Source organism: Micromesistius poutassou, assembly GCF_964030765.1.
Source record: "Micromesistius poutassou genome assembly, chromosome: 1".
NCBI lineage: Eukaryota > Metazoa > Chordata > Actinopteri > Gadiformes > Gadidae > Micromesistius > Micromesistius poutassou.
The window spans coordinates 4,055,151-4,079,734 of NC_140271.1; the positions used below are offsets into that span (position 1 = coordinate 4,055,151).

At 42.6% G+C, this 24,584-nt stretch overlaps 1 protein-coding gene across 1 annotated transcript; it reads right to left on the minus strand.

Moving 5' to 3' along the window:
* Window positions 1-1,063: 1,063 nt before the first annotated feature.
* LOC311381863 (intercellular adhesion molecule 5-like) lies at window positions 1,064-17,939 on the minus strand. The gene is made up of 17 exons (XM_084488483.1): window positions 17,655-17,939; window positions 14,366-14,647; window positions 13,919-14,236; window positions 13,052-13,318; window positions 11,267-11,530; window positions 10,966-11,121; window positions 10,297-10,506; window positions 9,756-9,998; window positions 9,373-9,528; window positions 8,140-8,349; window positions 7,618-7,854; window positions 7,136-7,331; window positions 5,391-5,413; window positions 2,585-2,848; window positions 2,100-2,426; window positions 1,659-1,913; window positions 1,064-1,330 (listed from the first exon to the last, which is right to left on the minus strand). The coding sequence occupies exons 1-17, from the start codon at window positions 17,707-17,709 to the stop codon at window positions 1,203-1,205; spliced, it is 3,591 nt and encodes a 1,196-aa protein (XP_084344609.1). The 5' UTR covers window positions 17,710-17,939; the 3' UTR covers window positions 1,064-1,202.
* Window positions 17,940-24,584: the final 6,645 nt, after the last annotated feature.

Sequence of the window (24,584 nt, forward strand, 5' to 3'; positions counted from 1 at the left end):
ACCAAACAATGGAATGATTCTCTAAGCCCCGGGATTTTACTAATTGGGTTTACATAACTGTCAATTATTCTGCAAACTAGTTATTTGTAGGGATGACATGAGACTAAGCTATAACATCTTGGATATTACCTTATAGAAATAATGGAATTAATATCGTATTTCCTACAGCTTCAGAATGAATGTATGTTGAATCCCTGCATGCAGAACTACAAGCACCAGGCATTTCCTTTCAGGGCTCCAACTGTGATTACAATCCGGCACAGCACATCAGCCCTGGCATTACATCAGTTAATCAAAAAAGGATCATTGAATGCATGGGAAGCAAACATGCTAATCTCAATGCACATATCTTTCTGACTTCAGGCTGGTTCCAAGTGTATCTTACAAGTTGTTATATAAGTGACAAAATCCAATACTGAAGAAATGAGAGCATATAGGACGCAATTGTGAAAAATGTTTTATATTCCCACGACAGGAAGGGTGCCTCAGTCTTTGCTTTACATTCACATTGGTTTGCACTAATTAGTATGGCTGTCTTGGCACTGGCTAATGGATTCTAGAATGAAAGAGTGAAAGAGAGGTCCAAGGGGGTGACAAAAGGTTGCAGAGAAACATGCTTCAGTGCAAAACACTGGTTTGACTTTGCTTAAATCAGTATGCAGTCTGAGAATGCTACAAAGTGATCCATTCGCATCTTACAAATATATATATATTCAAAAAACACTCCATAAATGGTAACCAAAACATAATATTCTAACATCATCAACACATTGAAATGAATCACTGAAAACAGGGGACCAGTGCATACTAGAAAACATGTTTTTTAAAAGATGTGAGCTTCAGAAAGCTAAAATACTTATTTGGCAAAGGACAAATTATGAATAACATGAGGCTTAAAAAAAATAAACCCAAGCATGTTAAACAATCAAGTTATAAAAGTGCACTTCAAAATAACCAAAGAAACATGCATGTCTCATACGGCCCAGGTAATGTCGTACAAATTGACAATATAAAAAAATACAGTACAAAAAATTAATGTGACCTCTTATGTTGTTTTTCACAACAGTGCACAACAACATCATGACTATAAAACTTCCTCCGTGTTAGTGGTTCTTGACATTAAAATAACAAGAAAAATCATCAAGACAACATAAAAAGTGTTGGTGACTATATGCATGCATTTAATCTTTCATAATTACTATTCACAAAATCTTTGATGGGAGAGAGCTCTGTGGATGGCCTCTTCTCGTCGCCCAAACTGTACCGCCAATGAGAACCGGTGCCAGGGCAGAACCCAGTCCAACTATGAGCCAAAACGTTGCAGAACTCTCTGTGGGAGAAGGAAGCTTATGTTACAATCTTCAAACGTAACAGTCGCTGACCTCCCAGCTCGCGGCTCCAGATTCGTCTAGGCTGTGGACGACCGCTGCTTGTGATAAACCACACCGGCCAATGCAATCCCTACAAGTACCAGCACTCCCACTACGATCCCTGCAGTCTTCCCCGCGCTACCTGCTGAAGAATGACAGGGTGAAAAATAAGGTAGTCTGTGGGTTAGGGTTGGGGCGGGGGTTGGGTTAGGGTCGTCACTGAGAACCATCAAAATATATCAATATATATAATATATAAATATCAAAATATCAATAACGGGAACTTACTTCGAGTCCTATGGACGATGAAAACCTTGGTCGCGGAGCCCAAACTGTTGGTGGCTGTGCAGTTGTAGGTGCCAGGAAGCAGGGGTGAGGAGGGCCTGAAGACACCCTGGCTCTCTGGGGCCTCCAGAGAGCCAGCAGGGGACAGCAAGCGGTAACCAGGCTGGGGGTTCCCATCAGAAGTGCAGTTCAAGACGGGCTTATCGTCCACTGCAAGGTCCAGGATCTGCTGTTGAGGACTGATGAAGGACGGTGGATCTACAGGGAGTACAACGTTATAAAACACACAACCTTCATGGCTTGTCGTAGAGCACTCTGACAAATCAAAATGGGAAATAGTTAAGAAATGTAAAAAAAGATACATAAAAAAGGAACAGAATTCCAACTTATATCAAGTTTTACCCAACTACAGTGTTTGTGAAGCAAGTGACGTGAGAGACTCACAGTTGACCACCATGTCAAATGGTTCTGACATTATTGGAGTCCATTGAGGGCCAGAAACTCCCAGATTCATTTGCACTTTGCATTGGATTTGGAGTCCATCATCATCCTTCTTGGGGGTTATTGGCAGATAAAATGACTCGTTCTGAGGTGTGGCAATGTCGTTGTGACGCGTCTCAGTCTGGATGATCTCATTTCCTCTGTACCAAGTCAAGGAGAGGTTTCGCACTGGCGCAATGTTTCTGACGTCACACTGCAGCCGGTAAGTCCTACCGGCCTCCATGGCTCCAGTTAAGCTTGGCCTGAAGATTGACACACTGTCCGGCATTTCTGAAAGCAAAACATTAAAACATAGTCTATTTTATAATATATATATATATATATATATACACACACACACACACACACACGTTCATGTATATGATAAAATGGCCATACAATTTGAAACAATGTTGCTGGACAGGTAGCCTATATAATGTTGTACTTACTGTAGACAGTGACTTTTAAACTTTGCACACATTGGTTGTAATCGTGGATAGTTATGTAGCATTGTGGTTGTATTGACCACGTCTTAAGTGACGCTAATGTCCATGTGACATATTTTAGTGTTCCTGTTAAGGATGTGCCTCCTTCTGTCGCCTCCCATCCCATTCCATCGAACTCGTCCAGGGATGTGCTGCAGTTCACGGAGACGGGGTCTCCGAACCTGACAACAACACTGCTAGGGCTCAGTTCGAGGGGACACGAATTGCCTAGTGGTGGGAAACAAAGGTTTAACGAGCGATTTGAAAAATAATGTATCATCGGACTACGAATCATTGACCGAATCGAATTGAAACATCACACAATGAAGCATGATCAATAGCACATAACGTTAGGTCCACTGCTGCCGTAGTACTAACTACACAGTAGGCCTACACCCAAAAAACATTCGAGGATGTTTACATTATAAGACATATCACAACAGCTGCTTTAACCCCGCTTCACAATAGCAGTCGTGCTCTTCCATCGATTTGACCCAAAAAGAATAAAGTTCAACGCAGCGCTTACCTGAAACAGAAAGAGTAACCTCAACAATAAGGAACCACCACGCACGTACACGCCACATGTTGTAAACTGCCTACAGGTGGGTATTGGACTTCAATGTCACATAAACACCACCTGCCTACTTTCACAAAGGTGCGCTCAAACTTCGTTATGTATTTATAATAGTAGGCTAGAAGGCGGATTCATGCGAGCAGAGTAGAGTACATGAAAGGAGGTGACTATTTTGGTTTTGCGGTGACGTCAGCCCTGGTTCCTGTTTGGAGATTTCCGCGAAGTCACTCAATTCAAATTGTAGTAATATTGACCTATTGGCATACAGTAAACTGTATGTTATTGTGTATGAGACGCATCGGCATGTACAGAGAGTAGTATGGCAAGAGTTCCTAACAGCTTGATTCTTTATTATTTGTTCGTTCCATAACTGTATAAGCCTAATATAAAGGGTAATAAAGGAAGAGAAGCGAACCGCGGTGATGTTGGTTTGACTAAACACAGTAGCTCGTTGAAATTGGACTGATTAGTTCGTTCAAATTAGTTTTGGTGTAAAGACACTCGGACAATATGTCACACTATTTGATCGCTGATATTGAAATAATATCAAGGACACCGTGTGGCATTGGGTGAAATAGCTGCGAAACATAGTCCAATGTGTAAACTGGACTAATAGGCCTATCAATAAATCGTCTCTCAATGTGCTATTGAGATGAGGTCCCTCAAACCTTCTAAGGCAAAAGATGTGTTTGGGATGGATTCGACTATGCTTAAATACCTGGGCTCAGTTCTGGCTTATCCTATTACATTTATTATTAATCAGTCAATATCAATTGGACAGTTTCCAAATGCATGGAAATCAGGTATTGTCACTCCAATCTTCAATTCCGGAGATCTAAAATCCCTAAGTAAGTATAGGCTGATCAGTATTCTCTCGACAGCATCCAAAATTGCTGAAAAATGAGCTGAGCAGATTATTTACCATCTTGACAACAGCCCAACCTCTCTCCACCCCATGCAGTTTGGCTTTAGGACCAAACATTCAACAGAGACAGCTACATGTCTTTTGTTAGAGAAAATAAAATTCTCTCTTGATTTGGGTGGTGTTGTAGGTGCAGTATTTCTTGATCTTAGGAAGGCCTTTGATACGGTCAATCATAAAGTGCTCCTTACCAAGATATCAAAATTAATTTCTGTAATGTAAATCTGCAATAAAATGGGTGGAATCATATTTTCCATATCATATATTCCAGTTTCCATAAATAATCATAGATCAAAGTCACTGCAGTTGCCCACTGGTGTGCTGCAGGGATCCATTCTTGGTCCACTCTTGTTCAGTATTTATATTAATGACCTGATCTGTGTGTCCTGAGGTTGAAACTATAATGTATGTAGATGATACCGTTTTTTTTGTACATGGCAGATCCAAGGCAGTTCCATCAGAAATTACATGTTTACAGAGGCTGCCAAAATGTTTCTACACTCTTTCTACACTGATTTTTAGTTGTCTGAATTATTGTCTGACAAACTGGTCGCAGGCCAATTTGAGCACATTAAAGCCACTTGAATCACAATACAAACAAGCAGATAGATAAAAATAAAAAAAAACTCTTCCACCACTGTTCAATTCAAAAAAAGTACCAGCTTTTAAGCTGGGAAGACCTCCAAATTACTTCAATGTGTGCTTGGTTTTTAAGGTCACTCACAATCTAGCTCCACCATCACTTTTGGTCAGTCATCCTGGTCCGTCAAAAGTGCAAAGGAATGGAATTCAATCCCACAACATATCAGGGAACTAAACACATACAAATCGTTTACTAAGCAGTGAAGACAATGGATGATCAATACATATACATGTCAGCACTAAAATAATTTGTTGTGAATGTGGTCAACACACTATGTATTTAGTTTATTTTTTTGTATTTTGCGTTCTGTTGTTTTACCTTAGTTAGTCAGTTCTGTTTGTTCTGTGATGCTTTACCTTAGTTTGTCAGTTCTGTTTGTTCTGTGATGCCCTGTTTTGTGCTGTGGGGTTCCGTCCTGTTTATGTTGTTGTTGTTTTTTATCTTGTTTAATTGTATTTTCATTTAACATCGATGCCAGGGGACTACAGATGAAAAATACCCTTTTGGCTAATTCTGGCATTTTTAACCCATGTATGATCATGTGTTTTATTAATTTGCACTGTCCCCTTCTTAAATAAACTGAATCGAATTGAGGAAGCCCTAACGGTGTAACGGTAATTCCCAGCCGCACCAGTAGGCCCCCCTAGAGTAGGCCTATAGCGGAAAAGCGCCACACAGGGTGTTCAAAAATATGAAAATGTTGCAACCTTTTTGGTTGACAAACATTGATAAAAGACTCGACTTGGTATTCATTCATTGTATTTGTATATAGAGAGAGAAGTAACTTTTTATTTAAACATTTTTGGGGATTTATATTTATATATATCCCCGAAATATACATGTTTCCACGTACATATGTAAAGTTTAATATTGTGTGTTGACCGTGGGCGCGGTCACCGTGTGCCGCAAAGGCTCGTGGGAGGGTTCGGACTACTAGTCGGACCTTTAGCGCCCTCCTCGGTGCTTTGCGGCATTGACATTATGTGTTTACATTGTTCTTCTGACCAACACCATGGCTGAAAAATATCAATAAAAAGCCAATAGCAAAAAGTTTAATATTCAAACATTTTACAAAAAGTCACAAATGTATATTCACAGCAGTATCAACAAAAGAGTCGCCTAGCTCTTCCTTCTTCACCCAGTTCATCATTTACCAGAATATCTGGTTATATAGTCATAGGTAGGCTCAATGTTTGTGCTTGCACTTGGTTTTCCAGAAATCTTTATATCATTCATTTCAGACATAATGTAAATCACATCAGCTGTGAGATATTTAAATATAAAGGCCTATATATAAATATAATATATATTTATTTCTCAAGTAAGCCTAAGGCCTAATACCCATTTATGCGAGAACAACGCGCTGAACATTAGCAACAGTATTTCCCAGTCTTCTTTTCCTTAACCGCTTTATTAATAAAATATACTGTATATAGCATAGGCTAGACCGTTCCTTTAAATTACATACATATCAGGTCCCTTGATTTATCTGACTAATTTGCATTACCATTGCAGTCCAATTTATAGTACATTTACATATATTTTTACATATAAATGTAATAAAAAAATACACACATAATCTAAAAATATATACAAAATGTTTTTAGCAAAATCGCCTGCAATACCAGATAATTAGGCAGACGACAAAAGGACTCAAAAGTCCAAAAGGTCAAGCACAGCACATTGAATAAAAGGACCAGGCACTTAGACCACCAATAGTGCACAGTGTTTGGCTTCTTAGCATAGTGATGGAAACATGGTTCTCTAAAAATATGAAACCTAGGCTCATTTTAACCATAGTAATGAAGCTGGTATGAATCATATTTGCAATGATTCATTGCTGCCCTTTAGCTGAGAAGTGGGCAGGAAATTGAACAGTGCACTCTTTGTCAGTTGAATCTAACAGCAATCTTAGAAAAACACACCTTCTGATAGTTCAGAACCAACGTTTGAACTATTGGGAGTTGTGCAACAGGGCAACCAACAATCACAATCATATAAAATAAAATATAAAACCTAATAAAATAAAGATTTCCTTCAGTTATTCCCTTTGAGATCATTTCCCATTACTACCTTGAGAAACGCGACGATCCAGTAGTATACACGATTGTCTTGGATTAGTAGGGGCTTTTGTTCGTGGTATTCATACAACTCAATTAAAGTTGCAGGGGGACACTTATAAGACAATACATCAAGAGATGGGGATTAAATCAACATCCGGTGTCAGCCAGTCGTGGCTGACAAGTGGCACTTGTTACCCAAAACCACTTACGTCTCCAGTGGCAGAAGGAGAAACTCATTCAGAGCGGTTCATCGCGGGGAGGCACTCATCTTGTGCTAACCCTAGGAGCAGACTGTGTCTATTAAGGCTAGGACAGCTTGGTCATAGGAAGTGGCGAGTCCCAGCTGTTGTGCGCTACGTTGCCGTTCAGAGTGCTGAGTTTGGGGTTCTTGAGACTGTAGCGGCGCATCTTTGTGTTCTTGTAGTAGATGGAGTAGAAGAAAATAAAGACGGCCGAGATCATGAGAACCGTGGCGGCCACAAAGCCGGCTATGAGGGGCAGGTAGTCCTCTGGGGTAAAAGAGACGAAAAACGTAGCGTTAACGTGAATCCAACAGATTCTTGTCTTACACCAGGTGTTATGTTGATTAGCCACCACAAGCCAATTCAAAATCGACCCGATATTGACTCCACAAGATCAATGCACCGGCCTACCCAGTCAATTATATATTATAGATTATAATAATTGGTAAACGTATCTAGTAATCCTATATCTATATTCATTATCCTTACATATTTTTTAAACATGATCACCTTCATCATCCTTAGTCCCGACATTGAGTAAGCATGCTCTCACCTTTCATCACCACCTCCACTGAACGGTTGCTGGAACCCACCACATTAGTGGCGTTGCAGGTCCAGACGCCTGCTTCCGTGGCTGTAAGGTTTCCACTGGATACATTGACGCCTTTTTCTGAGAACCAGTAGATGTCGGGTGCTGGTCTGCCGTCGGCCTCACACACAAGCTCCGCTGGGTATCCCTTGAAGACTGGAACTCTTAACGGTAGTTTGGTGCTGTTAATGATAGGCTTGTCTGGGAAGAGAAAGGGAAAGGGAAAGAGAAAGAGAAAGAGAAAGAGAGCAAGAGAAAGAGAGCAAGAGAAAGAGAAAGAGACAACCAACTAAATATTAGGGCATGTGAAGATAATATAATCTAACAACATCAAAAAAAGGAAACAACATACGCATGAATATGTAGCATATAATAAGCATGAACTATGAGTATTCTTATTCAAAACCTTGCTTGCACTCACAGCCGCACGCACACACACACACACACACACACACACACACACATCCTCAACACTGCAGAACTCACAGTGTACGCTGAGGCTGAGACGGTGGGACATCATTGGTGGAGGAGGTTGTTGTTCTAGGCCCAACTGGGCCTCACACCTGAACTGAGCTCCGTCCTGATTTCTCCCCAAGCGGACCGTGATGGTGGAGGACACGTTCACAGGGGAGCTGATCACTTGGAGGTCACAGTCCACCTTGTTCTGGTGGGGGCAGCCAGTCACTCGGAGACTGCCTGGACACAGAGAGACAGGGAACAGACCTTATATTGACTTGCATACACATTCAGTCATTTAGCCGATTTGGCCATCCAAGAAGTGACGCTGCTAAAATAAACACATGTTATCAAAATTGGGGTTGCTAAAAAAGAAGAATGCGCTTCACGACCTGGTTCAACATTTAAAGTTTGTAATGGCTTTTTTAAAATATATTATCAAAAAAATTGACGAAAGTGTTGGGATTTTTTCTCTGGGTAACACAATATAACATTATGTTGCTCATCCCAATGCAACCAGATCCTTGTTTATGGGGCACTCCGCCGATTTAGCACATTGAGGTCCTGGTTCCGGCAGACAGAACGGGTTTTTCAAGAATTTTGTGCAACTTTCCATTACAATCTGTGTAATTAGATTAAGTTTACAATTGGTACCACTCTGAGTCACGTTTTGAATCCCTTTTTCTACCTCATCGCTGGGAAAAATGAAGAGCTTCACTTGTGATGGGGAGACCCCCCTCTCTGCTCCACACCTTGCCCCATAGCCTTGTTTATATCGCTGTTCAACTCTGCAAATTGCGCTGCCGTTTTTTATGCTTTTCTGATTGATTGTATAAACACTATCTCAAGACCTTTCTGTTTCAAGAACACTTCTCCTCTTCCACCACTACTTAGACTCTATATCTATATACACAATCATTATTTATTTGTTTTGTTGTATTTCTTGTTGTTCTGTTGTGTTACCCAGACTCTGTAAAGCGACCTTGAGTGTGAGAAAGGCGCTATATATAATAAACGTATTATTATTATTATTATTATTATTATGTAGCGAAAATCTTCATCAATCCGCCAACCCATGATGTACAACACTGATGCAAAACGTGTTATCGGTGGCCCCTATTGTAAGCTAAATCTACTGACACTGATTATATTGAAATGTTGCATCAGACTCTTTGAAACCTTGTGCCCACACACCGAATGGTAGCCTCAATGTGTTCAATCATTATAAGGGCTCAGCATGGCTGCTGGTAACCGGTCACCTACCCTGGTCCTTGAGGGGCACATCGTCCTGGTACCACCTCACGGTCAGGTTTTGCACAGCAGCAACGTTGACGATGTCACACTGCAGCTGGTACTCCGTGTCCGCTACCATAGGGCCTGTGTGGCCCACGGAATGGACCAACACCTGGTCTGCCGTTTCTAGGGAAGCAATGGGATACGCAGCAAGCACGTTAAAAACAGACGCTCTGTTGTTACATTACTCTCCTTATGAAGCACATGGTGAGTAGCATTCTTTAAATCCTTCCCTTCATGCTCCACATGTTCAGAAACCCTTCAACCAAAAACATTTTCCTGACATCCACACAGGCCACTCCATGACACCATACTAAATAAACATCAACAAGGTTGGGTTAGAATGCGCGCACCTTTCAACAGCACCGTGACCTCCACTACACGGTTGCTGGAACCCACCACATTAGTGGCGTTGCAGGTCCAGACGCCTGCTTCCGTGGCTGTAAGGTTTCCACCGGATACATGGATGCCTTTTTCTGACAACCAGTGGATGTCGGGTGCTGGTCTGCCGTCGGCCTCACACACAAGTTCCGCTGGGTCTCCCTTGAAGACTGAAATACTGGACGGTAGTTTGGCGCTGTTAATGATAGGCTTGTCTGGGAAGGGAAAGGGAAAGGGAAAGAGAAAGAGAAAGAGAAAGAGAGCAAGAGAAAGAGAAAGAGAAAGAGAAAGAGAAAGAGAGAGAGAGCAAGAGCAAGAGAGAGAGAGAAATATTAGGGCATGTGAAGATAATCTAATCCCAAGACATCACAAAGAGACAACGTACGGCATGAATATGTAACACATTATAAGCATTAACTAACTAGTATGCTTTTTCAAAACCTTGCTTGCACTCACAGTTGCACTCACACTCAGAGTCTTACACACACACATCCTCAACACTGCAGAACTCACAGTGTACGCTGAGGCTGAGACCGTGGGACATCATTGGTGGAAGAGGTTGTTGTTCTAGGCCCAACTGGGCCTCACACCTGAACTGAGTTCTGCGCTTGTTTCTTCCCAAGCGGACCGTGATGGTGGAGGACACGTTCACAGGGGACCTGATCACTTGGAGGTCACAGTCCACCTTGTTCTGGTGGGGGCAGCCAGTCACTCTGAGACTGCCTGGACACAGAGAGACAGGGAACAGACCTTATATTGACTTGCATACACATTCAGTCATTTTTTTTTAGCAGACTTGGTCATCCAAGTGACTTACAAGTGAGTCTGAGGTCAATCAATGCAAGCAATCAAAATTGCAGTAGCGAAACATGTGCTGCTAAACATTTTCTAGCCAAACAAGTGCTGCACAACCTGTACAACCCAAAAAGTGCAGAGTAGATATTTTTGAATAATATCAAAAAAAGGTTTCGTTATGTTGAGTTATTTCTGGGTAACACAATATAACATGATACTATTTAGTTAATAAATGTATTATTTTATTGTATTGCATTTTTTTTAAAGATACTTAGCAACCCTTTTTTTTTTTTTTCGCCTGCCTGTTGTAAACAGACAAATTTCACTGGAACAATAAGGGTTACACTTATAAGGGCTCAGCATGGCTGCTGAAAACCGGTCACCTACCCTGGTCCTTGAGGGGCACATCGTCCTGGTACCACCTCACGGTCAGGTTTTGCACAGGAGCAACGTTGACGATGTCACACTGCAGCTGGTACTCCGTGTCCGCTACCATAGGGCCTGTGTGGCCCACGGAATGGACCAACACCTGGTCTGCCGTTTCTAGGGAAGCAATGGGATACGCAGCAAGCACGTTAAAACAACAGCTTCATGGTCCCATGGCAATTCCATACAGGCTATTGTTAGCTAATTAGGTTAATGCTTGATGGGACAAAAAAAGCAATACTTCATCTTCTATCATACTTACTGTAAAATGTTACATCAAAAGGTTTACTGCACTCTCCGATTCCGGAGAAGGTTGCAATACATTCGGCCCTCGGAGCCCAATCTTCATCTTTCTGAAGGTTCCAGCGAGGGCCATGAACAATGCGGTCACCGACTCGCCAGTTGAGGGCAATCACATTTCTTGATGCATCTTCGGTGCTGTTCACACAGGTCACTGACCCTTGGCCTCCATATGGCATCACCAATCTCTCCGGAGTCATTTCAATAGGGCATTGGGAGTCGGCACCTGAAGAGTAGACAAAAGGATCATTAGTGTTCTCCTTTCTTCTACAAAACATCCTCAGTCATTGGACGCTACATATTTCCTTAACAAAAGCTGTTGAAAAGAGAAATGTCGCATACACGGATGGCGTCATTCAGGAAGGATACCCCTCCTCCCCAGGAAAGTGGGCACTTGTATGACAAATTCTTTGTTGGATACAATTTAAAACAATGTTTCTCACCGATAACGTAATGGTTAAGCATTATGGTCAAGCCGATCGTTTTAGTGTTGTTAACATACTGATTAACATGATTTCATTATGGAGTGTGTTGATTTACCAAATGGAAAAGGTCGGCTTTACATGTCTAGAGACTGAGCCGCTACTTTTAGAAGTGAGTGAAGTGTTGTGGCCAACGTTGGCCACCGGTTAAACAGGCTACTTCGTATATCATGATCTCATAAAACGATAGTTTAAATCGTTGTTTTGTCACCTCAAAGAAAAGAATACTCACTCGAAATTGACAACAATTCCAACGTGAAAACGACTGAAAGAAGACGAACACAGTGCAAATCTTCCATTGGGAAAAACTTGAGAAGCATTAGGCCTAGATATTATCGATGCTTCCCTCCCGTTATGTCTTGTCTTCTTAAATATTACTTTTATCTAAGGCTACAACCGACAGCGCCAACTAAACTAAGAGCTATACGTTCGCATTCAATCGCTAGAGGAGTTATGCCAAGTATAACCTCGTTCCCTGGCGTCTTCATCTCACTTCGGGACGCTTGAACGGGACGCTCACATTGAGCGTTATTGGCGACAAAGAGGGCGGGACTTTCAGTTACATTGGTTTTCTGGCAAGAGCCGAGACGCGAGAGAGGGATAACGCCGTTTTCCTTAGTTTCGGACATATCTTTATCAAAAATGTTCGTCCAAACTCAATAGCTATGATCATTGACATCTTTGTTCTACCTCTTATCATGTTCTTAGCATTCTCGATATTCTCGGACTGTTCACTGACGTACACTGCTCAGTCATATGACGTGAGAGAAAACGGAAATTGAATTTCGGTAGACCGGGGTAACGTTACAATTCAGGATTGTCTCTCAGACTTTGCCAAGTACCACAGTATAGGAAGCGACCCTCCCCCCGAAAACCCGCGTCACCACCCGGGTCTATAAATATGACGGATACTAAACAGCAGATTAAGTGAGTGTTGCCATATATGCTGCAAACTCGGGGGCATGCTTTTTTATAAGGTATCAACATCCTCCCAAAGAAATAGTTTAAGTAGCACGGTTTCATGAAACTACAAGTTAAATAAACATTACACTTATGGTTTATTTATGCAGTGAAAACAACCCCCTAAACCGGTTTAAATTTGACTTGAACTATTAAGGTAATTTTATCCTTACAAACTATTTGAGATTGATACACAGCTGTAAATGTTATACAATATACTAAAGCAATAATTATGCAAGTCATTTTAAAGCAATAAGTAATTCCACAAATCAAAAGTTGTCTGCTTGTTATGATCTTGGGCTTACCTTTAACAGTGACTCTAGCCGTATGAGCTATAGATTTCAGAGCATTGGCCACAGTGCATGTGTAGTTGCCAATGTTGACATCGGTGGCCTTGTTAATGTGCAGATGGGAACCTCCAGCTACAGCCATCACTTCTACGTTTCCAGTCTTGTAGTAATCCCAGTGATATGTTGGCGCTGGGTAGGCTTCGGAGAAGCACTTGAGTGTGCTAGACGAACCAACCTCAAGCTCAGTGTCTTCAACCAGCTGAGTGATCTTTTCTGGGGGATCTGAAAGCAACAGTATCAGGGAATATGTCAACGCCGATAAGATGCACTGTCAACTTGAACTTTGGGTCAATTTGTTAGAATGACTAAAAAGAGAAAAATAATTAATTAGCCCTAAGCCTTAATTGCAGTTACCTGTTCTTAATAACACAAATATAATCAAATCAGCAAGATGCAAAAAATATATATAAATTAGGCCTGGGTGATATGGCTGAAAGACATGTCACAATATAACTTGATCATATTGATCGATATCGATAACTATTGATAATTTGAATTACAAAAAATACTAGGAATTACCATGCTGGATTTAAACACTTCTGCTTAACACTTGACCTTCCACTGTTCTTCATTGCTACTCCAATGTCCGATACAACAACGAAAAACACTCAAATATTGTAGATAAGTATGGAACCGTGTTTGTGTAACAAACCCAGCTGCTAGATCCGGTGGTCCGGTCTCTTATCGATATATATTGAACATGTTTTATATTGATTTTGATCAAAAGTCTATCACGATACAATCATTTATTGTTTTATTGCCCAGGCCTAATATAAATCAAGCATATGATATAATATGTAGTGCATGAATAACCACACTTACATCTTATTCTAAGTGGATGCTGCTGGGAGCTCTGAGGTAGTTGGGGTCCAGAGGGTCCCAGGTTGAAGGTCACTTGACACCTGATGTGGAGTCCGTCGTCCTGTCTTCTGGGCACATAGGAGAAGACCGACTGCACGTCTTTGGGGCCCTTCGTGCGAGCAAAAGTATCGTTGTTCTGCACAGTCCTGTTTCCTATGAGCCACGTCACACTTATGCCCTGAGCAGGAGCCACGTCGGTGACGTCACAGCGAAACACGCGCGGGACTCCCTCGTCCAGGTCGCCTGCAGGGCCCGCGATGGTCACGTTCTCTGGGTATTCTGTCGAATTAAAAAAAAACAAGAGTTTGGTGTAAAAGAACGAATGCAAACCACGGGTTGGGTCCATCGTCCTACGCGACATGCGTAGGAACGTGCGTACGTTGCGACGTGCGTAGGAACGGGACTTACTGAACACAGTCACCGGTATGGGTTTTTCACACTGTTCCGAGTTGTCGTCGCTGTCTAACAGGTTGACGAAGCACATGGCCACGATCTCCCAGTCGGACACCCTTTCCACAGACCAGGTCACACTTTGGTTTCCGACGTAGGTCTTATTTCCGATTGGGGCCTCCACGTTGATGTCTTCCAGCATCGTCGTGAGGGCACGGCAGTGGACCGACAGAGAGCCCCCATAAGGCACCACAGCGCGGGGCGGCTCAAGCTCCAGTGGACAGCAGGAGACATGGAGACCTGAGAGGAGGTTAGAGTTGGGGATTCAATGGCCTTTATTAACTGCCTCACTTGTCTTTTTGCAGGGTCAACAGTTTTGGAATCCTGTTTTGAACAATGGTTGATTGTAGGGGTGTAACGATACACTCATTTGTACCGACATTTTTCGGTACGGGTCCAACGGTTCGATGCGTGTTTCATTTCGGTACGTACCGAGAAAAAAAAAAGAATATAGATTTATTTTTTTGACTTAAGTTTTTATTGATTATCACACATTCTGTGACACTCTGACACTGTGAGTGTCTTGTCTTGTCCTGATGTTTTGTGTTGAGTACCACAATGGAAATAAGTCCTGGACTTGATTGTGTTTTTATCCTCAATTGTATTTTATCTATTTTCATTTATTTCATTTGGCATTTGTTTGATACAATTTAATAAATCAAATCAAAATCCAATTGTTTAATAAAAATAAAAGAATAAAAATTGCTATACTGAAAAATATACCGAACCGTGACTTAAAAACCGAGGTACGTACCGAATCGTGACTTTAGTGTATCGTTACACCCCTAGTTGATTGGTATGTTATCAACTTGGTATGTTATCAACTTGCCACTAGTCCTGCCATGATACAGCCGAACCGCTGAGGGGAGATCGCAAAGAGCTTGAGCCAAGAACTTTAAACTTTAAATCCAATCAGACTTTAGATTCATCTAAAGTCTGATGGTCTTGACGACCTCATCAAGTCCCATGATGACCTCAAGTCTTGGCGAATGGGACTTCAGACTTTAGATAAACCTAAAGTCTGATTCCAGTCAAATTGCTATGTAATGTTAAATGGGAGTTCCCTATGACTGAACATAGAACTCTGAAGAATAAGTCCCGCCTCCGAGGCTCCCGGTTCCCTCGGTCAAATGTCTATGGGAAATAACACAGGGTTTTTGAATGATCGTACATAACAAACGCTGTAGGTGGTGGAGAAGTAAAAGCTGCGTCACGTTTTCAACTACAACCGTTTTCATCTAGTTTCAACTGGGTTTTTGGATTTTTGGTGCCGTTAAAGTAGCTAGCATTAATAATTTACTTCTTTAACAGCACCGACAATCCAAAAACACAGTCGAAACTAGATGGAAAATGTGTGTAGTTCAAAACGTGACGCAGCTTTTACTTCTCCGCCACCTACAGAGTTTGTTATGTACGATCATTCAAAAACCCCATGTTATTTCCAATAGACATTTGATCGAGGGAACCGGAGCCTTGGAGACGGGACTTATTCTTCAGAGGTCTATAGTTACAGCATGCTGTGACAGTAGCTTGGCTATATGGTAGGCCATTACATTTCACACTATTTCATTCAATTCTGCTTAGGTTTTTTGAACAGGTTCCACTATTGTAGTAGCCTGGAAATCCAGACCCATGTCTAGAAAGCTGTAGGGTCTGGCAACGAGTAATGAAAATGGCCCAACTCGAGGGGCGGCACCAAGCATTGCATTTGAAAATATCACTGCACGCAATTGGATAACACTACGACCAATCAGAAGAATACAAGGGGTGACGTATCCAGACCAGCGGAGCTAACCAATAGATAAGATTCTTGCCGTATCCGGTCGTTAAAAAAGCAACGCTTTTGGCCCGCCTATATCAGATACGCCGATGTGATTGGTTAATGTTCTAGGGCAGGGGAATCGGGAATATCGTAGCCTATATTGCTCGTTCCCAGACTCAGCGAGTCACTGGATTTCCAGAGTACTATCGTAGGTGAATTAAAACCGAATAAGAGTAAGTTGGCATATAGTCATAGTCAGGGGCGTAGCACCAAATTCTGGGCCCTATATACAATAAATACATACTCCTATATACAATCATCCTCAGCTAGGATGATGTAGCCATTTTGTAATGCAATGACGTCTGCGGCTAACTAGCCTATATGCCACAGGTTATTATTTATCATGTAGCCTAATAAAGGCTTAGTATTCATTTTATATTAGGTTGCTTTAAATCAGCAGCCTGCTGTTGCAATATTAGCCTACCGTACACTTTATCCTTTACCTTAGTAACCAAGGCCTCATCATTTGAAAGTGTAGCCGATTGTCTGCTCTTGCTTTGGGTTGTCTCTTGTTGATCTTGTGTGTTTAAACGTTTGTGCTCACCTTTCTTAGAAAAAAGGTTAAGTCAGAACCTCACTTCCTCAATGTTGTCTTCCTTCCGTGTCTTTCTTCACCTTTCTCTTCTGAGCGCCAGACTTCAATTTATTTAACTGTGGCTGTGACATATTGCCACATGACATTTAGTTATGTTATTAAACTATTTCAGCAACAATCAAAAAATACAAAAAAAATGTTTCCAATGGGCCCCCCTCTGCCTTGGGCCCCCCCAAGCCTGTCCCACTTACACCCGCAGTCCGTGGCCCTGGTCATAGCCATATGTAAGTCATATGTAAAAACATAGTAACTGATAACTTGGACTACAGTTATTTACTTATGATTTACTACATAGGCCTATACATTAAAACGAATTAAAGTGTTTTCAGCTTGTGATACAGGCGTAGGCTTGCCATATGGCCACAGTCGTGGCCAATAAAATGGCATAAACGTGACTTAATATTGCCCTCTTTAGGTATTTTATTTGCTTTGCTCTAGTAGGCCTGTACGTGTCAGCTGCTGCGGCTCAAGCCTAGAATCTCATTCAGAAAGGCGATGGGTATTTCTAAGTGCGATGGACGCCAGTTTGAAAGCAGAGACGTTTCTAACTCAGTATGGAGCGCAAAGGGGTTTGACTTATGTCTGCATTTGAATATCTAGTTTAAGTATTTATGCAGAACAAGACCAGCCTGAACAATTAAAACAAGAGCGAATTGCGCACATCTCTTTTCAACATGGATGTCAATCGTTTTTCGAGACGATGACGTTGACCTGCAAAAGCAGCTGCAAAGGGATGCCTACAGTCAACGTTCAAAAGGATCAACATAAAATGCAATATAATGGAAACCTGTTTTTAAGGAAGAAAGAAAATAATAGGATAAATATCGTACCTGTCAAGTTGAGCAACACCGCTGCCAATAGCGCAACACGTTTCCTGTCCCTCATTTGATTTGTCCAATATGGGCCGATATATAACTAAATGTTATATCCAAAGATGATAACCCTACGCCCAGCCCAGGCACTTTTGGTCAACTGACCCTTGTATAATAGCCCACACTATTTAACTTAGGCTGCTACGACTCAACTGCCGGCGGGAATTCCGTTGACGGAAAACCCCCGCATTGAAAACAAACTTCTATGAGCATGATAGCCCACTCTTCCACCCACCACACTCTCTCTCTGCGGCACATGTAGGGTCGGACTGTGCTACGCTCTCGCTCTCTCTCTCTCTCTCTCTCTCTCTCTCTCTCTCTCTCTCTCTCTCTCTCTCTCTCTCTCTCTCTCTCTATCTATCTCTCTCTCTCTCTCTCTCTCTCTCTCTCTCTCTCTCTCTCTCTCTCTCTCTCTGTCGCGTGCACACACAATAGCGGTTTCCCGGAAAACACTGGGTTGTACTGCTTGTAGCCTACTGATTAAGTTCTGATAAAATATGCACATTCCTATTTACTAGTGTTATAATCACGGGATTTTCCACGTGATCCAGCAAAAACAGGAATAACGGTATAGGCCGCTTGAGCAAAGGTTATAAGAACAGTCTACATCAGTAAATATACGCAGCAAGGGAGTCTTGCCGTAGTTCATTAAGGCAGGGGTAACCTATGGTAACAGATAACAAAGGGAAATCAACTGATCCTCCCGACCTTGGTATAACTCAAAGTCAACATGACACAAGGCTGTGTGTTGGCGTAAGCGCCATGAATGGTCAGACACACGCAAACACCTGATACCAGAGACCGTGACCGGTGAAACACTCGCTCACTTTGGATATATATGGTTTTATACATGCGATTATATTTATATATATTTAAAAAAATATATATATATATATATAGGCATTCAAAAAGACTGTGGGGGGTCTGTGAATGTGAACAACGGGCTGTGAATGCTAATGGTTCGGTTGGACATTGGATGCCCGCAAAATTTCTCATCCTGTGCGAAATAAACAGCTGGTTTTGCTGACCAGATGACTTTTCACACACACACACACACACACACACACACACACACACACACACACACACACACACACACACACACACACACACACACACACACACACACACACACACACACACACACACACACACACACATTCCAATGCATACACATTCCTATGCACACAAACTCCCCCACTCCTCACACACACACACACACACACACACACACACACACACACACACACACACACACACACACACACACACACACACACACACACAAACTGTTCTACATGCACATACCAACACACACAGTCTCTGCTCCACTCACGACCAAGACTACTACAACAGAGTACTACACTATAGTAACAGTACTACAATATGTCTGTTGTTCGTGTTCAGCAGTGTACTGGGTAAGGTAACTGTCATGTGATCATAGGAGAATAGCCCCTCTGTCTTCACAGATTCCTCTTGTGACTAAAGGCATCTCAGAGCCACTTCTTGTTCCCCTTCCCTTTTCTATGTAAAACCACGGCACAGTTTAGAAATCCTTCAATAGTTAAAGCTCAATGACTCCCGAGGAAGCATGATATAATCTTTCCTTATCACGCGCACATTTCCTGAGTGAAAACTAAACTCAACTCTGAGCTTCCGGAGTCAGAGTAAATTTTACCCTGACCTGCCTGGCTTGTAATGTGATAATAGCATCCAGGGATGTACAGTATATATAACACAACAAACACAATATTGTCGTCATACTTTTGTTGTAAGTCTATATATTTTAATATAGCACATGTTTGTGGCTCTCTCTCTCACAGAGATATACATAGATGCATCTGAGTCAGTATAAACTGGACCGTTTTACCATTACCACAGGCACTGTAATCATGAATTATGCATCTGCTGTAATATACTGTAGATATGCGTCCCTTGGTGTGTCGAAGGAAAATGATGTCAGACAGCAAACAGGACACATCCACTCTCAGGGACTCGAAACCGACAAAAAGTCTACACCAACAGGAAGAGTGTACTTAAAATCTGTTCATGAGAGTGACGGCAGATAATGTAATACCTTTCCTTTCATATCCTGTTTGGACATACCTTTGGATGGCTCACATGCCTCACTCTCTCCGGGGGGCTATTCTTTTTTACCATGGATCCAATCCAAAACCTAATTAAACTGATTGGCTTGAAACAGGGTTTGGTTGAATTATAGGTGCATTTTCCTATTGTGCTTGTTGTGAACACGTTCCCCTTTTGAAAACCCTGAGTCAACCTTTGTTTGGTTGAGTCATTAACCTTTAGGCTTCTTGTTTTCCAAATAGGAACCCCCCCCCCCCCCACACCCCCATCCCCCTACACCACCAACCACCACCACCACCACCTCCACCATGACCACTTCCCTCTTATCTTAACCCTCCCCTAATTCCTATGTGGCTTTTCATGTCAATCAACTTCCCTAAAAAAAATATATTTTACGACGTCTTTCTATGTACCAATACCGGTGATCCCCCTGATCCAGAAAAGCTTTCTCTTTCTCCCAGACTGCTATGGGGTAATGTTGAAGAAATGGAAAGCTTTCCGGGAAACAGGGTCCTGTTGCTCATCTGGAGCTCAGCCAGAATGTTTCTCTGAGCACAGCCGGACCCCCACCCCCCCGCATGTAGGAGGACACCCACGGCTCCTAGTTTGTATTTCACCTACGCTGCAGAGGAGGGGAGAGCGGTGCAGTGAGTCAGAAGTTTTATTGAAGTTCTCCCTGATACCAACCTCCCTGTTTCTATGTAAAAATGACGATTTCAATATGACGGTTTATATTGACTCTATTCAGTTGTATTCCTGTTCATTGAGTAACTTTTTTTTTTGCTGAATAATAATAATCCAATCAAATCATGTGCCGGGCCGAAGCAAATGTGCGACATATAAGAAAAAAATGGTATAAATTGTTAGGCTAAAATGTACAATATGTTCACTTATGTTATTACATTCCACTGATATAATTAGAAATGTGATAAGAAAGCTTGAGGTCTTTCTGTGGAATGAACTCAAGTTAACAGTAAAATTCCAGGGGTGGGACATGGACTTTGGGAAGGGGTTGATTCATGATGTAATGCATTAGGGATTTGGGAGAAATGTCCAGAGGTGAATCAAAGACTTCAGTGTGTATGTGTTGGAGCTATCTCAGACACACACACGCACACACACACACACACACACACACACACACACACACACGCACACACACACACACACACACACACACACACACACACACGATGATCAGATCAGATCAGATCATCTAGCACTTTCTGTCCTGCATTACAACGAGTTACCACTAGATGACAGTGTAATGTCAAATTAAAAGCTCATGCACCTAATTTATTCTAACGAACAAGCATATAAAATAAAGCTCAATCTTTCTTTTCAGTGGCTTGTCCATGCTGTCTATTCACTTCCAATAAATTCAAAGCGGTTTTATTGGCACGGGAAACATACGTTTACACTGCCAAAGCAAGCGTGAAATAATAAAAATATATTTTTTATATAGGCCTACTAGAATAAAGAAATGTGTAAACAGAGATAGTATGTAAAATGTACTTAATAATGCAAACAGAATTTTTTTGTTTTTGAATTTTCATTTATTTTTATTTATATATATATTTATAAATATATACAGATGAATAAATGTAGATAGATAGTGATGTGAGTTAAAGCGGAGTATCGGAAGCACTCAGTTATTATCCATATGGATTTGTAAAAACCTGGTGTTTGTAACCACGGCAACCATAGAGTCACTCAGAGACACCAGAGCACGAGTGTCTCTGGAAAAAAAAGCACAATTAGTGAGGTCAGAGCCAACTGCCTTGGACCATGTGATGCCTGTTGCTCACACTTTTGCCTTTGATTAATCAGTAGCAGTGGAGGGAAAGAGAATGCTGCACATGTAGGTTCAGACTGTCCTACACTCTTTATCTCTCCCTCTCTCTCTCTCTCTCTCTCTCTCTCTCTCTCTCTCTCTCTCTCTCTCTCTCTCTCTCTCTCCCTGTCTGTCTGTGTCTGTATATATATATATATATATATATACATATATATGTATATATATATATATATATATATATATATATATATACACACACATATATATTTATATAATATATCCATCTCTCTCTCTCTCTCTCTCTCCCTGTCTGTCTGTGTCTGTATATATATATATATATATATATATATATATATATATATAATATAGGACCTATACACATATATATTTTATATAAATATATCCATCTCTCTCTCTCTCTCTCTCTCTCTCTCTCTCTCTCTCTCTCTCTCTCTCTCTCTCTCTCTCTCTCTCTCTCTCTCTAATCTAAACCATTCGGACAAAGATCATTTATCCTCGATCAACAAACAGAGCTAATCTAAACATCTAAGCTCCACGTCCTGGTGAACAGGATGGCAGGAAACGTATCTGAGGGGCTGATTTAATGAGAGCGTCCTTTATCTCTGAACATTCACCACCATTAACAGACACACAAGTGACACCTTTTGCAGGTGTGTCCTTTTAGACATGCACCATCCTCCCCCCCTCTGTAGTAAACAACTGCTAATCATTAACCATGAGCCAACATTGATTTTTTACTGTAACTGTGCTTGACTAGTTCACTTCTGAAAGCGATGCGTTGCGTAAGGGATGTGTCATTTAACGAGAAATCGCTGACGTAGAAATTGACCTTAAGAAAAATATTTGACTAAACACCGATTCGTCTGCAACACCACTTGACAAGTATGAACTAGACATGGAACTTCAAATTGTTAATGTAGTATTAAATCCCCTTTAAAACCTAACAATCGTTAATCTCTCCTCTCAGGCCAGCTGTCCGCTGACCCGTGGTGTGGAGGACAATCGATCGTATATTGTTTAGTAAACCACACAATAGACCATTCCTCAGACCTTTAGATATGTTAACGCTGTAATCCTCTGTTTGGATGGACTTTAAACACGGAGGTTGCATTTCTTTCCGCAGTTTATTTTTAACTTGTTTGCTTTGGGGGGTTTCCAATAAATGCTGCAGATGGACTCATTCTCACAGTCCCACCCCGCTCCCTGTACTCTCTAAAGCCCATGTTCTCCAGTCGAGGGTGTGGTTCATGACTTTACGCATAGCCTTAGGTCCCATCAGGGGCGTTTCTAGGCATAGGCTACCGAGGCGGTCGCCACCTGTAGGGGCGGAGCGCCAGGAGGGCCCCCATAGTTACGGGGGGTAGGTATGTATGTTCTTATTTTGACCCACGATTTCTCCAAGTAGTTGCCAATTCCCGACTTATTTATTTGTCATCTGTGATATGAGTAGACGGAACGGTCAATGCACCAGTTACTCCTTCATTGTTGACCTTTTTCTACACACCAGCTGTTGCACTTTTTTTATTTTGCCGTTGTGTTTATAATATTACATTTAAAAAGAGTAACTTCCCCTAAAAGATGGTGGGGTTCGGATCTGGCAGTGGGTGTGGAAACGCCAAAGGGTCCCATAAGAAGAAACAACACTACCCCACCCCCACCCCAAAAGTCGATATGCCAAAAGGCTGCTCCGTTGACTCACTCTTGAGTCCACGTCTCCCGTCCAATTGGACCAGAGCGCCTGAACAATCGCCTCCTCATCCATCCCCAGCGCGCCCTGAGGATTGTCTCGCAAAGAAACCCAGACTAAATTATTAAGCAGAAAAGTCCCTAGATCGATTGCAGAGGTGGTGTGGAAAGTGTGTGTGTGTATGTGTGTGTTTGTGTGTGGTGTGTGTGTGTGTGTGTGTGTGTGTGTGTGGGAGGGGGGCTCTCTACCCAATCACATCCCACTCAAGGCCTGCACGCCAGGGTGGAAGATACGCGAAGCGAGGGTCCAACGGAACCGATGAATGAGCGAGGCCAACGCGTTGAGTCTGGGCTGACCAGGGTTCCACGTGGACGCAACGCGACGACCACGCAGACACCTCGACGCAGTCGTGAACCAGACTTCGGTTCTGCGTCGGGTTTCTAGTGAGCGGACCAATCACAGCCCATTTCCGCTGCGTCGCCTCGACGCAAGGTTACAATTTTCTTCGGGAGGCGCGCGCCAGGCCCCTCGTGGTGGACGCAAGGAGGGCCCGCGAGACGTAACGGGGTCCGTAACACCGCTTGCATTGCGTCCACGCGGAACCGTAACTCAACGTTACATTCACACCGCCCCCGTCCGTCTACGGATGGGGGCTCTTTGACGCATCCATGCGTTCTCCAGAGTTGTATTACAAAGGCTGATTTCATTGGCATATATTTGCATACGCGATCTGATTGGCCGACGGACCCGTCGCCGCCCCAAAAAAGTTGAACATTTCTCAACTTTTTCGACGCAGGCAACGGAGCCGAACCGAACGGACAGAGGACCCACAATGCATTTCCCGAGCGCCCCCCCCCCCCCCCCCCCCCCCCCCCCCCACGCAAAGTCAATGAGATCCGTCGACGGGCGGATGTAGTGTGAACGTAAGGTAAGCCTCGAGTCCCCGGATCGCCCCCCCCCCAGGGACTCTGGAGACGGTAACACAAGCACTGAGCCCTGAGACGGCACATCGATTTATCCGATTTCTTCAGTCGCACCCAAAGCACGAGACGGGAGTCCGTTGCCCTTCGGGGGATTACCGCACGCCGCCGTCGCCGCCGCCGCCGCCGCCGATGACGAGGAGCAGCCGACAGCGCCTCAAAGGACGGAGCCGGCGCGCCACACGTGTACACAGATGAAACCCGATAGCGGCCAGGCCGCCGCCATGGCGGTCGGTCGCCGATGTCGACAGCTGCTGTGGAACCTTTGGTTTCAATGCAGGGAAAGTCTTTCTTTCACTCTTCCTCCCCCCCCCCCC

Bases quoted from the DNA above. Each gene is read 5' to 3' on its own strand.
- LOC311381863 (XM_084488483.1), bottom strand. From the start codon at position 17,709: ATGAGGGACAGGAAACGTGTTGCGCTATTGGCAGCGGTGTTGCTCAAC. The intron at 13,319-13,918 runs GTAAGTGTGGTT...TGTTGCTTTCAG, and splicing joins GCATCCACTTAGAATAAGAT to ATCCCCCAGAAAAGATCACT. The intron at 8,350-9,372 runs GTAGGTGACCGG...CTCTGTGTCCAG, and splicing joins TGTGCCCCTCAAGGACCAGG to GCAGTCTCCGAGTGACTGGC.